General features: G+C 37.6%; 1 protein-coding gene across 6 annotated transcripts in view; it reads left to right on the top strand.

Moving 5' to 3' along the window:
* The window catches only part of LOC149311719 (voltage-dependent L-type calcium channel subunit alpha-1C-like), a 487,833-nt gene that overhangs the window by 362,374 nt on the left and 110,631 nt on the right, over window positions 1–14,828 (top strand). For all 6 annotated transcript variants that reach the window (XM_089527751.1, XM_089527750.1, XM_089527748.1 and 3 more), the window contains 8 exons: window positions 1,383–1,489; window positions 3,415–3,502; window positions 4,810–4,917; window positions 6,409–6,461; window positions 6,550–6,696; window positions 7,176–7,377; window positions 8,876–9,034; window positions 11,155–11,265. In XM_089527751.1, the coding sequence (XP_089383877.1) occupies window positions 1,383–1,489; window positions 3,415–3,502; window positions 4,810–4,917; window positions 6,409–6,461; window positions 6,550–6,696; window positions 7,176–7,377; window positions 8,876–9,034; window positions 11,155–11,265 (975 nt within the window). The remainder of the gene's footprint in view (window positions 1–1,382; window positions 1,490–3,414; window positions 3,503–4,809; window positions 4,918–6,408; window positions 6,462–6,549; window positions 6,697–7,175; window positions 7,378–8,875; window positions 9,035–11,154; window positions 11,266–14,828) is intronic.

Below are 14,828 nucleotides of genomic sequence, written 5' to 3'. Positions count from 1 at the left end.
ATTTTGCAGGTAATGCTTTCTTAATAGTAGTCAGGAATGACTTTTCTATCAAGAAAAAATAAACTTGCAAGACTGGCCATGCAAATTAACTGACAGGTCTTTTGAGTTTGCATTGGTAAATGCAAAACAGAACAACAACAAAAATGGGTCTGAAGTTACTTGTAATCTCCCATGTGGGTAGTATGACATGATAATTTAAGGGATATGAAAGGAATTTCAAATTGTCTACAGTAAGAGAAATGGAATTTAAAAACTCCTCAGTGGACAGAATTGTTACAAAATTCAACCCTATGCGTTTCCCTGCCTACTGAAACACGCACGAAGAATTCTATGCATTATTATCGAGATGGACTCAAAGGCAGGTAACAACAACAACAAATTATTATTATTATTAATCCACCTTTTCCCCAGACTGGGACTCAAGGTGGCTTACAGAATTGAAAAGAAACATAGGTAAAATATGCCCTACAAAAAAAGCAACCACATGTCTTTTGCTTTTTAACCCCCGTGCAGAAAGCATTGCCAGTAATAAAATGTTAGGAAAGCTCACACTGCTCTGATCTACTTAACATTTAACATTTCAAAACTTAAAAAGGTTGCAAATTTTGATTCACACCCATCTCTGTTATCACTGTTCATGATACCGAGGCTGCAGGAGCTTTATCTGGAGACAGAAGTTGTCTTATAGAACAAGTGTTAAGAGCACAAGCCTGTTTTTTTAGTGAATTGTATTGATAAAACTCTGCTGTTAAGTCAGCAGCAAGAAAATTACAATTGATTTAGTATGAATGATTAATAGTTTTCATTCATTATGAGAATCTTCCTAAAAACTGCCAGGGCCTTCATCAGGAGGGAGTCCCAAACTTACTGCACCAAAAGGGCTGTTTTTATGTTTTCATTAGTCTAAATTTCATCATAAATAGTACTGTACTTGAAAGAAGATTCAGTTATTATAGTAAATGGGAGTTTTCAAGTGGGAGAAGCCATTCTCCAAGCTAGTCTTGTCCTCATGTCCAGTTTTTTGTTTGTTTTTTTTGTTTGTTGTTGTTTTTTTGAAAAATCTATATACTGTATCTCTTTAAAAAAAATTAACACTAACTTTTCTGGAAAATTTATTTCCAAACAGAAGGAATTATTGTAGAGTACAAAATATCAGCCATTTCTTAGATGGGCCGGACATGATTTGCAATCTTTTCTTGCATATGCTTTTCTGAACAATACCTACTCCTTTCATTTTCTTTCTATAAAATCTTGGTCCAAAATGTCTGTAGCTATTCTGCAACACCATCTTGCATTATTATTCCTTCTGGTTACTCTGAGAAAAAGTTCCTGCAATGTACTAATGGCAAAGTTTCTTTGTGTCTCCATGTGATTGCCCACAGATGACTGCCTATGGGGCTTTCCTCCACAAAGGCTCCTTCTGCAGAAACTACTTCAACATCTTGGACTTGCTGGTGGTTAGCGTTTCTCTCATCTCCTTTGGGATCCAGTGAGTGAGTTTTTTTGGCTCAGAAAATCCATTGTATGTGGAGAAGGGTGGTGATGTGAAAGGAAAAGGCCATCTCTACAATACTGCTCACTTCAGTCTAGCTGCCTCCTTATTCTATTGTTAGGTTTCACTAAGAGGTTATTATGGCTAACTTTTCAGCTTCTTCCTACCTCTCTCTTTTTATTTATAAAATCTTGTGCTAGGAATCCTAGCTATGTGTTGGGTCTTTCAAGTCTTGACCTTGATCCTTTAAAATGTTATGAATTAAGACTTGCATTATTTTTATATCCAGTTTTAACAACCACTTTAAAATTGTTGGAGTAAATGCATAACTGTGTACAATGCAATTAAGAAGCCAGTTAAAGCTCACAGGCTTCATTTTTTTTAACCTAAAGGAAATGGACATTGACATAACCATCACATGCTATCAGTATAAATATAGTTAGAATGTAGAGGAACAAATTCATCCTCTGGGGAGCACAGAATCTACAATTGAAGGTAGAACAGTGAAGATTATGAAGGCAGGAACAAATAGGGGGAAATATTGATTAAGTTACTTTTTTTTTTTTTTTTTTTTTTTTTTTTGCTTAACTACAGGGACATGAAAAATATTAGCAGAGATAACATGACACAGGTAATCTGGCCAGGCAGGTAACAAAATATAAAAGTAGAGAGAAAAGCCTATGAAAGGCTTTAAAGGTAAAGCCAAGGAATTTGTGCTAGATCCAGGAAGAGACAGAAATCCACAAAGGAGAGTATCATGCATGATTTGGACAGGTGCATGATTTGGGCAGCAGAGTAGTTTTCTTTCTTTCTTTCTTTCTTTCTTTCTTTTTTTCTTCCTTCCTTCCTTTCTTTCTTGCTGAGGGGACAGAGGGTATATGGAAGTTGTGAGGGAAGAATAATAGGTAGAACCAAAGAATGTTGTGAAACATAACGTCATTATTGAGAGGGTATTATAGAACAAGTAAATAGTTTCTTCAGTGCACTGACTCAGATCTCATCAGCCTGTTGAATTCAGCTGGGACACATCTGCAGGGACTGATCAAACTCTGCATTGAGATTCTGGTTACTTGGTGCTAGGTAGATACAAACTACACATAGAGTGGTGTCTTTAAAGGCATGATTCACTGGAATTAACTGACATACTTCTTTCTTTGAATTAACTTTTTGGTGAAGTGCTTTTTTTAAAATCCTCTTGTGATTACTGCAGCTTGGCAGCATTTTTGTAATGTGTCCACCGTGCATTTGGTGGCCCATTCTGTCCAACAGAATCCTCCATTCTTTTACTCTGTCAGTACTGTATTCTGCATTTAATTCAGCTGCACGGTGACCAATAGCTCTCTTCCTTACTCATGAATGCAGTGTCACCATTAATTGACTATTCAAAGATAAAAATTAAAGTACTCTGTTAAGTGCAGAATTAAGGCATATGTTTAAAATAAAATAAATGTTAAAAAGAGAAATTGAAATATGAACAATTTTAACTCCTAAGTGCCAGTGTGGTTACAACTGCCTCACAATGAAGTAAAATTAACAATTTCTTTATCGCAAATCCTGTACCATTCATTTATAGGACATCACTCCAGATTTATGAATGATTAGATAATATAATTGTTCAAGCAAATAAATCAAAATGCTACCGGAAAATTTATATTAGCTTTTTACCAGCAGTGTCCATATGTTCTGAAAACTCTTCTCTCAAGTTGTGAGAGCTATAAAAGCAGCGGTGTAGTATGATGGTGGTGAATAGTATTTCCTTGAATGAGTTAGATCAGGGTTCAGATCCCATGAAGTAGTCCATTTCTCCACATGGCCACTTGTAATGCACAACGAATTCAGTCTTGCAGCCAAGACCAATTTCAGTCCACAAACAAGTCCAACAACAATTGTAACATCTGATTTCCTGTGCCATTCTTCTCCAGGTCTAGTGCCATCAATGTAGTGAAGATACTACGAGTCCTACGAGTGCTCAGACCACTGAGGGCCATCAACAGAGCCAAAGGCCTAAAGGTAGAAGACATTTCACAAGTATATTAGACTAGATGCAAACTTGCTCTGTGTGGTTTTACAGAGCTGGTGGGGGTGGGTAATAGATGAACCAAGTTTCCTAAACTGAGTGAGCACCGTGCATCTCTGTGTTGTCTAGTAAACCTTAAAAGAACACTTCGGCAGATCTCTGTGTTGTGCACAAAGAGACAGGGGCCAAGGGTTGATTGCCGGGAGAGAGCTGGTTGTGCCCTCCAGCGTGATATTATCTTTTCCTACATAACTGTGAATAACACCCATTTATTTTGATGTTAGAAAGTGGAGTGGCACACTCAAAGGCACTGTTAGATTAGCCATTTAAAGCTAGCTGCTGCTCCCAGTGACAAGGATTGAAATTCAGGTTTAGATTTCAACCTGTGTACTTTGTCCCAAAAAATTCAGTGGGAGCCACTTCACTCTGGTTTTATTCGTGACAATGTAATCTGATAATCAGCTTTTAATAATTTGACTAGGAAAATGCCCAGCACCTTGACATAAAGGTGTGGGGCAGATCTTTATATTTTATGCCCAAGGCATTTCTAATGTACAGTGTGGAGCCCTTCATCTTGTGATCCTGGCCATCTGGTGTGATGGGGGAGTATCACCCCCCCCCCCATCACAACACAACACTGAGCCATTCAAAATCACTTTTGAGACCCACGATAGTAAGTAAAGTACGTCTAAAGCTCCCACTACTTTAGTAGATGTGTATCAATTTGTTTAAAACCTTCTGTGCACACACAAATGTTAAATAGCCCTCCACCAGGGCTAGCCTGAAGAAGAAGAGCCCTCCCTCCAGTCCATCTGCCTTGGTCCAGGCCTCAGAGGGAGAGAAGAACCACTGGACCTCATCCCCTTCCCCACCACCATTCCCTTCTCCTTTTGTGTTGTGTCTTTTAGATTGTAAGCCTGAGAGCAGGGAACCGTATTATTAAAAATAATAATTGTAAGCCGCTCTGAGAGTCATTAGGGCTGAAGGGAGGGGTATAAATAACGTAAATAATAATAATAATAATAATAATAATAATAATAAATTTCATCAGAATTTTTGAAAAATGGAAAAGCTACCTATTGTAGCTCAGTAATATTAGTAATATTAGATAAGTTCTTATACCTAATAGTCAGTAAGAAGTCTACACACCATAGAATTTTCTTTCCCATTCCCAGACACCATGTTAATGTACAAGAAGAAAACAATATGACAAGATTACTGATTATTTCTTTACATCCAACTCTAAACCCATTTAAAATTAACTATTTAGCTTATTCTTGTTCCTGTCTTTTGTTTGCAGCATGTAGTCCAGTGCGTGTTTGTAGCCATCCGAACCATAGGGAACATTGTGATCGTCACCACATTACTACAGTTCATGTTTGCCTGCATAGGCGTTCAGTTGTTCAAGGTAAGCATCATGGACTTTGCTCTCTCTTTCTCCTCTTTGATTAGAAGGCAGAATTATTTGGAGTTTGAAAAAAGAATATGATGACATTTGTGTATGTGTCTTTTCTGGTGAGTCATGCTTTCTCATAATGTAACAAAGTATTCAGTTTTGTCATCTTGGCTTCCAGGGAGTATTCAGGTTTAATCTGATCAAGGACTCTTTTTTTTTTTTTTTTTTTTTTTGGCTTTTTGGCTTTTTGGCTTTCTGCAATATCCTCAGTGCATTTCTCCAGCACCAAATCTCAAATAGGATTACTTTTTTTTTTTCTGTCAGCTTTCTTCACTGTCCAGCTCTCACTTCTGTACATGGTAATGGGAAATTAAATAGCTTGGAAATTCTGCCCTGTTGTATATATTTACACTTTAGGATCTTATCTAGTTCTTTCATGGCTACCTTTCCCACGGCTAGTCTTCTTCTGATTTCTTGACTGCAATCTCAATTCTTATCAATCTTTGATCCCAGGTATGGGAACTCTTTAACTATTTCAGTTTCCACATGATCTAGGTTGAATTTATGTAGATCCTCCATGGCCATTATTATTTTTTCTTTATGTTCAGCAATAGGCCCGCCTTTGCACTTCCTTGGGCCTCATTCCCACTTATAAATAAACTAGTTTGTGATCTGAATCGATGGATCAATTCGACAGCAGAGCGTGGTTCACACACATTGTTCCATATTATATAAAGCTATATTATAATCAATATCAAAAAATATACCATCAAACTCAGAGCTGAAGAATTTACACTAGGAGATGTTTACTCCTAATAAGCCAGAGATGAACAAGTTAGTGCATCTCTGACCTTATAAGTCACTGCAGTAGCTTTAACAATATTCTGTTATTTTAGCCTGTAAAAAGATGTGAAGCTTCTCATATCTTCTTTCCAAAAAAAAAATTATTCATTGGAAAGCAAATTATTTAAAATTCTAACCTTTTCTCTTGATTTTATTCATAAAATAAAAATTAATTATGCAAATTTATGCTTAATTAAGAGGACACAACCTAACATACTAAACAGTCAAAAACAGGTCTTGAATTCTATAACTTAGTTTGGCATTTAATATTGAAAATAAGATCATCATAATCCACAGGCAAAAGTTTTTATGTGCATACAGTTACTAAGAATCTGCCCAGACTCTGAAAATAAATATATTACAAAATAATTATTGCTATCCACCTGAAGAATGCCCTCAGCCCCTACTGTGTTTTATTGCCCTGTTTAGGGCTTAGAGGTATGTTAGATCGATAGCAATATAAGGCAGAGTTAGGAATCATGTCCAAACAGGATGCAGTAGTATTGTGGCAGTAATTAAAATTCTTAAAAACTTTAAAATGTTGACAGAGAAATTTTTTTTTTTAAAATATAGCATTTCTTTATGAGGCACTAATTTAACCACAACTCAGTGCTCAGTAAATTAAATGATGTGTGATTTTTCTGCTTTCTCCTCCTTCAGGGCAAACTGTACAGTTGCAGTGATAGCTCCAAGCAGACTGAGTCAGATTGCAAGTGAGTTCATTATCAAGTAGATTTAAATGCTAAAAAAACTCACTATCTTCGGTGTATTTCAATACACGTCCCATTCTTTTCCTAACAGGGGAAGTTTTATCACTTACAAGGATGGAGAGGTGTCTCAACCAATAATCCAGCCTCGAAAATGGGAGAATAGTAAATTTGATTTTGACAATGTCCTCACTGCCATGATGGCCCTCTTCACCGTTTCAACCTTTGAAGGCTGGCCAGAGTGAGTATGCAGGGCAAATTCATGTAGTCTTTTGGTTTATTTTGCATGTTTAAATTTGCACCTCATCATAGTTCAACCCCATTTTTTAAATAGGAAATTACACCTTTCATAATAGTCACCTATAGAAGCATTTCTCTAGTCTGGTTCATTGTGCCAAAACATCAAAGCTTCTTAATGGCACATTCAGATGGTTGTCTTCCCATGCTTCTAGCTGACTGCTGTGGCATGCAAGTAGGAGCTCTGGACGCATCATGGAAAAAAGCAGGCAGCATTTTCTTGACCTGGGTTACTTTTCATGCTCTGTACAGCTCATAGTTCTCCCATTCTGGTTTCTGTCAGCCCTGAGAATTGGCAGAAGTCAAATGCAGACAGAACCACTCCTCCAGGCTGTCTATGCAGCCTTGTATTATAGCAACATATAGTCAGGGCCATCTGGAAATGCCCTTAGTGTCTGTCTCGGGTTCTCTCTATCCTTCTAGGCTGCTGTACCGATCCATTGATTCCCATATGGAAGATGTTGGCCCCATCTATAACCACAGGGTGGAGATCTCCATTTTCTTCATTATCTATATCATCATCATCGCTTTCTTCATGATGAACATCTTTGTTGGTTTCGTCATCGTCACTTTTCAGGAGCAAGGAGAACAAGAGTACAAGAACTGTGAACTGGACAAGAACCAGGTAATATATGAACATTGTGTGATTAATAGAGTGAAAAATATTCACTGGAACAATGGCTATCAAAAAGAAATTTTCTAATGTGTTAAATAATTTATAGTTTTGGGGATAAATGCAAAGTTCTGATGCCACATATCTATACCTAGAATAGACCTGCTATTGCCAGAATTTTCACTGAATGTTTCCCTTGAAGACTTTTTATTATTATACATTACTAGTAGTTATATACTGCCCTGTTTGCCATAAAATTATCAAGGAAATAAAACTAAGATAAGCAATAAGTCTATCACAACAAACAAACAAAAATTAGTAACTATTAAAAACAGTTTAAAGACAACACACGTAAAAGACTTGTTTAAAGAGTCAACAAACCAAGGGTGGGTGTGACCATCCCACTGTGATGATATCTCCTATCCACCACTTGCCAATCCTCCATCAAATCCCTACACTCCTCTATAATGTAATTGCTGCCACCAGAATCCAAACTGGATTAAATTGCTCTAAGTTCTGTATGAGGTGGTTCTTTGTATAATAGGTTTAATGTTACCATAATACAGGTATAATGATATGATGACAAGTACAGTTTATGTTAAACAAATAGTATAATGGTGTGTGTGTGTGTGTGTGTGTGTGTGTGTATCAAGTTGACTTATGGTGACTTCATAAAATTATTATTATTATTATTATTATTATTATTATTATTATTACTCACCATTTTCCCAAAACTGAGACTCAAATCAGCTTAATTTTTTTTTAAAAAAAAAAGTACAATTAAAAGCATACAAAAGTGCTACAATAAAATAAAATAAAATTATTCCAATATTAAAACAGATAGGGTTTTCTTAGGCAAGGAATACTCAGATGTGGCTTTGCCAGTGGTTTGGCAACCTCCCACCCAAGTACTAACCAGGACTGACTCTGCATAGCTTCCAAGATCAGATAGGACACACACACACCATTATACTATTTGTTTAACATAAACTGTGCCTTTAAGGGTATTTAGGTCTAATATTACCAAATGTTACCAAATACAAATTAATGGCTGAGATCCTTTATCAAGAGACATAACTATGACAGAATTCTCATGTAATGGCTACATTTTCCAATATGACATCTAAGAAGCCAGGCAACACCACTGACATAGAGATTTCTGAGGCACTGGGTCTTAATATCTGTATACTAAGCCATGTAGATCTGTCACCTGTTTTTTTCCTGAGATGTTCTTTATGACAGGCAGATGAAATGGTACTCTCATGCTGTGAGTACCTATGTCTGCTGAATTTGGCCAGTGCAGGTGAAGGACAATTGATCAAAATCCACAGATTTCATATTTGCAATTGAAAGAATTTGCCACTTTTAAAAAACAATTTGAAAGAAAGCTAAACTGACTGTTTTCTTCTTCCCTACCTGCAAAGTTTTTTTCACCTGCTTCAGAGGAGAGGAGCTTCTATTTTGGAATTTTCTAGTTGCATCTAAGCCTCTCTCTATTTTTTTTTAATAGCGTCAGTGTGTAGAATATGCCTTGAAAGCCCGTCCCCTTCGGAGGTACATTCCCAAAAACCAGTACCAGTATAAAGTGTGGTATGTGGTGAACTCCACCTATTTTGAATACCTGATGTTCATCCTCATCCTGCTGAACACCATCTGCCTGGCTATGCAGGTAGGTCAGAAGTCGGAAAGTACTGTGTTGTGGCTTACAGTGTTCCATTCAATTCAAAATAATGTATATGATAAGTAAGTTGCTTATGTTTCTATTAACTATTAGACATCAAGCAAATAAGAAAAAGAAAAGTAAAAATTAATCAATAGATTATAGAAGTCAGGAGGAATACTTTGCTGCAGAAGAGAACCAAAATTCTATGTCAAGACAGATCACCCCCATTCCATAAGATCAGAATAAATTGTGTCATTTTGTTCAAGTTAGAGGCAAAACAGACTGCCCCTTTGTGCTACCTTCCAAGTGGCTTGGGAGTGCAGCTTTTACACACTGCATGCCCCCAAGCTGCCCGAAAGCCACCCTCACCAACGAGACATAGCCAACTGTCCAGTACTCCAGGTGTGTGGCACTTACATGCCACAAGCCACCAGGGTGCAGGAAGCCAGCTTGAGGCTCTGGAAGAGCCGGAAGAGCCAGTTTTTGCTGGCCCAAATAGATCTTTTCTGTTCCTATTTGGGCCAGTTCTGCAGTGGATTGGCACGCAGTTGCCGCACGCAGCTCCACAGCAGCCCCAATTTGCTGTTTTTGGATGGTCCGTTTTGCTCCTTAGTTTGCACGCATTTTCATATGGTAGATATACAGTTGGCCTCTACTAGTCTCAGGACCTGGTGAAGTGAATTTTTAGCTGTAGCCTAAAATTAAAAAAAAAATGTGTGAGAGGAAATTCTGCAGGTGACATGCCACAACTGAGACAGCCATTTTATAGCACCATATTTCTACTGGAGGGATCAGAAGCAGGGTCTCCCTGGGATAATGTTAAAGCATGGGTTCATTGAACTGAGCCTAGCAGCTTACAGAGGTGCTTTAAAAGTCACTCTCATGCCATTTATTATTGCTCCACTTAACAATATGGTAGGTACAGTCTGCATCAGCTATGGCTTCCAGACAATCTACAAGGGTAGAATGGACTGTAGTAATCCAGTTGTGAGGTTATTAGAACATGCATAACAGAAGGTATACTACCATAGTCCAGGTACAGTCATAGCTAGCAGATATGTTAGAGTTCAGTATAAGCGCTCTTGGCCACTGAGATGATCTGTGCTTCTAGTGACACCTCTGAACTGAGGAGGACCCACAAACTATATACCTGGTCATTCATGGTTAGCATAGCCCTAGGCTGCCTCCCTAATTTCTTGACCTGAGAACCACCTACGAACAGTTTCATCTTGTTTGTTCTTCAGTTTGTTAGCCTTTATTTACCCCAGTGTTTCTCAAATTACCTGATGAGGTAAACTGGCAACAACAACAAAAATCCTTAGTGTACCAGTCACTAGAACCAGTTTGGTTTACAGTTGGACACCAGTCCAGAGACCACATCTAGACTGTCATTGGCTGCAGCCATTTGTCCAACAGTTGCAAAACTGCTCATTCACACAGAATGGAGAGATGGAGCCTGATGTCATAAACAACTGGCCCCTAAACCCCATATGACTGTCCCTGTTTAACAACAGGGGAGAGAGAAGTGAACCCTGTTTTGCTCTCTAGTATGAACACTGTAAGCAAGAGTGGAACCAGACCAATACAGTGTTTCCAACTCCCATCCACAGAGTTGTTCCAAGAGGACACAGTGGTCATTGATGATAAATGCTGCTGAGAGATTCAGGAGACTCAAGAGAGTGGCAATATCAAGTGCCATTTCTAACCTGGTTTTCAATCAAAGTTTTCATTTAAAGTAACCAGGGTTGTCTAGGTGTTCCAGGGCTGAAGCCATATTGAAATGAGCTGGTATATAGGACTCTTTGATGAATTAAGAACATTGTGCATTTTGTATATTTGAAACGAAGTGTGTGAATTTTGGAAGCCCCATCCAGACTGTAATAGTTAATAGTATCTCTGAATTATGATACATAGAAAACCATGTTCTCAGTATTAGTGTCATATGTATCTCACAGGTCTTTTGAATGTAATGAGACTTTTAATTTTAGAGTCAATTCATTAAACGATAAAAGAAATACAAACAAAGAAGGACGTGGGCCAAAAGAGAAAATGAGTAGAAAGGTGAATGTATATGTAATGCAAACAATTCATTTTTCAAAATGCAGAATGGTATGGCTTTTTTTCAGCACTATGGCCAGAGCTGCCTCTTCAAAGAAGCAATGAACATTCTCAACATGCTCTTCACTGGCCTCTTCACCGTTGAGATGGTTCTGAAGTTAATTGCCTTCAAACCCAAGGTAGGTATTGTTGATCAAGATTTATCTCTGGGCACCAATGGATCAAACGGAGGACAGGAGGATATAAAAATAGCTAATAAACCCAATTCTATCCCCCATTCTATTCTATCATCTATTCAGGAAGTGCACTTGAGCAGTTGTTGTCTGTAATGGAGTCTCAATCTGTGCTTGGAGGAGCCTACCACGCTTTAGTTGACCATAGAGACAGAGGCAGCGTGCCTTTGGAAATACAAAATCACAATAATTTTTCATGTTATTGATGTAAGATGTAAAGTAGTTCATTATTTTCATGCTAACGGGAAATGGACTTGAGCAGGGCTGTCCTTAAAGTGAAGAGCCACCATAAGGTGACATTTCCCATCATTAGTCACATGGCTTAATAACGGAGTAGGAAACTTATAGAGGTCTGTATCCATCCTTTTGAAGGGTCATATTACCCTCATATCCATCCTCAATTCATTAAATCTAGATGATTCATTGGACCTAGGTTTCAGATTCCCAGACAATGCAGAATGGCTAAGTGCATCCTTTAGGGGGCACAGGTAGGCATTTTATCATGTTCCTGTAGTGGCCTTTTTTCAGAACTGGAATGACGATAGTTCTGGTTTTTTTAAGCCCACCTTAGCATCTAAAACAGGTTTGTGAACTTAGAAAATATGGTAAATTGGTATGTCACAAACGGTCCAGAGGAAATTTTTGATATATACCGCCCAATTGTTGTTGTTGTTGTTGTTGTTGTTGTATGCTGAAGGAAAATGCTACCTCATGGTGATTTGTCAAATTCTGAAATATTTCTGTGAGTCAGAACCTAATTTCACTAGTATATATAACACTGGCAGTACATTGATCAGAGAGGATTATTCATTGGGCCTATAACTAAAGGCTGTCTAGAATGCTACATAGTTAGTGGAAAGGTTTTTATGTGTTGCCATTTCAGCCCAGAATTTCACAAATTTTCTTCTGTTATGCCTGCCTGGATAAATACGGGTGATTTCTCAAACTGACCTGTATTTATGCCAAGAGTAGCCTTTATTGTTTATGCTGCTCAGAAAGCTATTTTAGTACATCAATGGTATTTTATTTTATTTTATTTAGCTATGGGTCTTAGGAAAACTGGCACATACAAGCACAATGATCAAGTATTTATAGCTGGAAAATCTTTGCAGGCTCTTTGTCTACATTACTTTTACTAAATTGTAAACTGGGATTTCCCAAAGTCCTCTGATGTTCTAGGAGGCATGAGTACATACACTCCGATACACACAGTATGTCATGTAAAGTGATGCATATTGAAGCAAAGAAAGAAAGAAAGAAAGAAAGATTAACTACTTATATGTTATGATGGGGGTTCAGGAGGTGGTGAATTGTTAGAAAAGGAATGTATTGTATTGAATAGTTCAGTAAAAATACTTAGTCATCATCAGTGAAAAAAAGTGAATACCAATGTAGATGTCAGCAGATATGGTTTTATAGATAGGCTTTATACTTCTCCGGAAGCATAAGGTTTACAGTAATTCTGATGGCTGTTCCCTCCAGTTGCCTATGAATACCATTTGGTAGAAATTAATGTCTCTTATTCTTGTATTCTGTTTTGGACTATTACTGTTTCATCTGATCAAGTAGAGATTTTTGTACTGTACCTTCTGTACAGGTTTTCAAAATTATTTCCATTTCTGCCACAAAACGAGGATGCTATTTCTTAACAGAGAGGTTAAATGCAACCACATATTTAATGTAGCATGTTGCTTGGCCTTGAGCTGAAAAAAAATATACTAGTGTATCACAAGTTGATTATTTAGAATCAAATTACACATCACATTAAATCCAATGTAGCACTAATTTTTTTAAAAAAAATTTTTTTTAATAATAATAATAATAATAATAATAATATCAGAACAGTGATTGATGAACTAGAGTACTTAAATTATTACAATGGAGACACCACCAATCTCTAAGGCAGTGTATTTCACTGTTGAACAGTTCTTACCCTTAGGAAGTTTTCCCCAACATTTAGGTGGAATCTCATTTCCTGTAGCTTAAACCCATTGCTACGTGTCCTGGTTTCTGGAGCAGCAGAAAACAAGTTTGCTTCATCTTCAATATGACATCCCTTCAAATATTTAAACATGACTATCATGTCACTTCTTAACCTTCTCTTTTTCAGGCTAAACATACCCAGCTCCCTAAGCCACTCCTCACAGGGCATGATTTTCAGACATTTCACTATTTTGGTTGTCTTCTTCTGGGCATGTTCCAGCTTGTCAAGATCCCTTTTGAACTGTGGTGCCCAGAACTAGACACAATATTCTGGGTGAGGCCTGAGTAGTACTATCACTTCCTTCAAATTATTTAGAGTAACAGTTTGGAGGCACTACCTCCTTTATTCCCAGAAGATGAAATCATGATATCCCCTCCACACATTTCATTTAATAAAGATAAAATGCTTTATTAATATTTGAATACTGGACTACAATTACATCATGCTCTGTAAAACTCAAGTCCAATTTTGTGACACAGCTTCCTAGAAACTTGTTCACCCGCTGTCTATAGGTAATGGAGACAAAATTGTACACTATTCCTACAGTGCAATATTTACCATTAATGAAACAGATGCTGACTTTACCAACAAAAATTTGGGAGAAGGGGAGAAAGCAATGAGAGCTGTTATTTGCCCCAGAGGAAGAGCATATAGGTCCAAGTAGCAGCTTCCCTCCAGGGACAAAAACAGCTTTGAGAGGCCATTAAAAAAACTGTTTAGAAAGACAGAAATGCAATTATGTAAGCCTCGTCTCATCTAATTTGACCTTTATATACTACACTATAAACCAGCTGTTGCCTATTTGTCTTTGCAAACACATTTTAACTACTCAAGGTGAAGGTATCAGCAGCTGATTGCAGACAATGCAATTTCTGTTAAGAAAGGAGATGGCTATTTTGGGAAACTGTCATAGGGCCTAGGCAGAAAGAGGCAGAGAGCTGGATGACAGACTCTCTGGAAGAGCACCTAGACAGTAAAACAAGCAACTTAGTAAACTCCGTACAGAGGGAGGCATTGTTAGGTGAGACAGAGGGTGAAAGGTGATGTAATACAGAGGCAGACAGAGCTTCTGTACTTTTAATAGTTGTGTGGAAGAGAACACCAGCAGTTGTGGCTTACCAAAACATACCAAGCGGCATGGGGGGGGGGGGGGTCACTCTTTTCTTCTACTTTTGTAGAATAGGGCAAGACACAAGAGGCAAGGATTTGAGGGAAGAAAGAACTTGGAAATCTCAGGGGAAATGTACACTGAACAAGAAAGAGTGTGCAACTTTCCAGAGGATGAGCAACAGAGCTTTGAAAGATTCTGGAGCAGTGAGCTAAGGGATTAGCAGAATCCAAAGCGGTCACAAGACAATGATTGGATTGAAAATTAATCTAAATATGAGATATATTCAGCTTCAGAAGTCTGGCTTTAGTGTTATTTATACTATTTTATGTCACCCTAAGAAAATCCTATAATAGGGTCACCATAAGTCAGAGCTGATTTCAAGGAACATAACATCAACAATAATAATTTATACGT

Source organism: Sceloporus occidentalis, unplaced genomic scaffold, assembly GCF_023333645.1.
Source record: "Sceloporus occidentalis isolate IW3139 unplaced genomic scaffold, rSceOcc1.0.p SCAF_5, whole genome shotgun sequence".
Taxonomy (NCBI): Eukaryota; Metazoa; Chordata; class Lepidosauria; order Squamata; family Phrynosomatidae; genus Sceloporus; species Sceloporus occidentalis.
The sequence above is the reverse complement of the archived record's forward strand: the minus strand, read 5'-3'. Positions and strand labels throughout refer to the sequence as shown.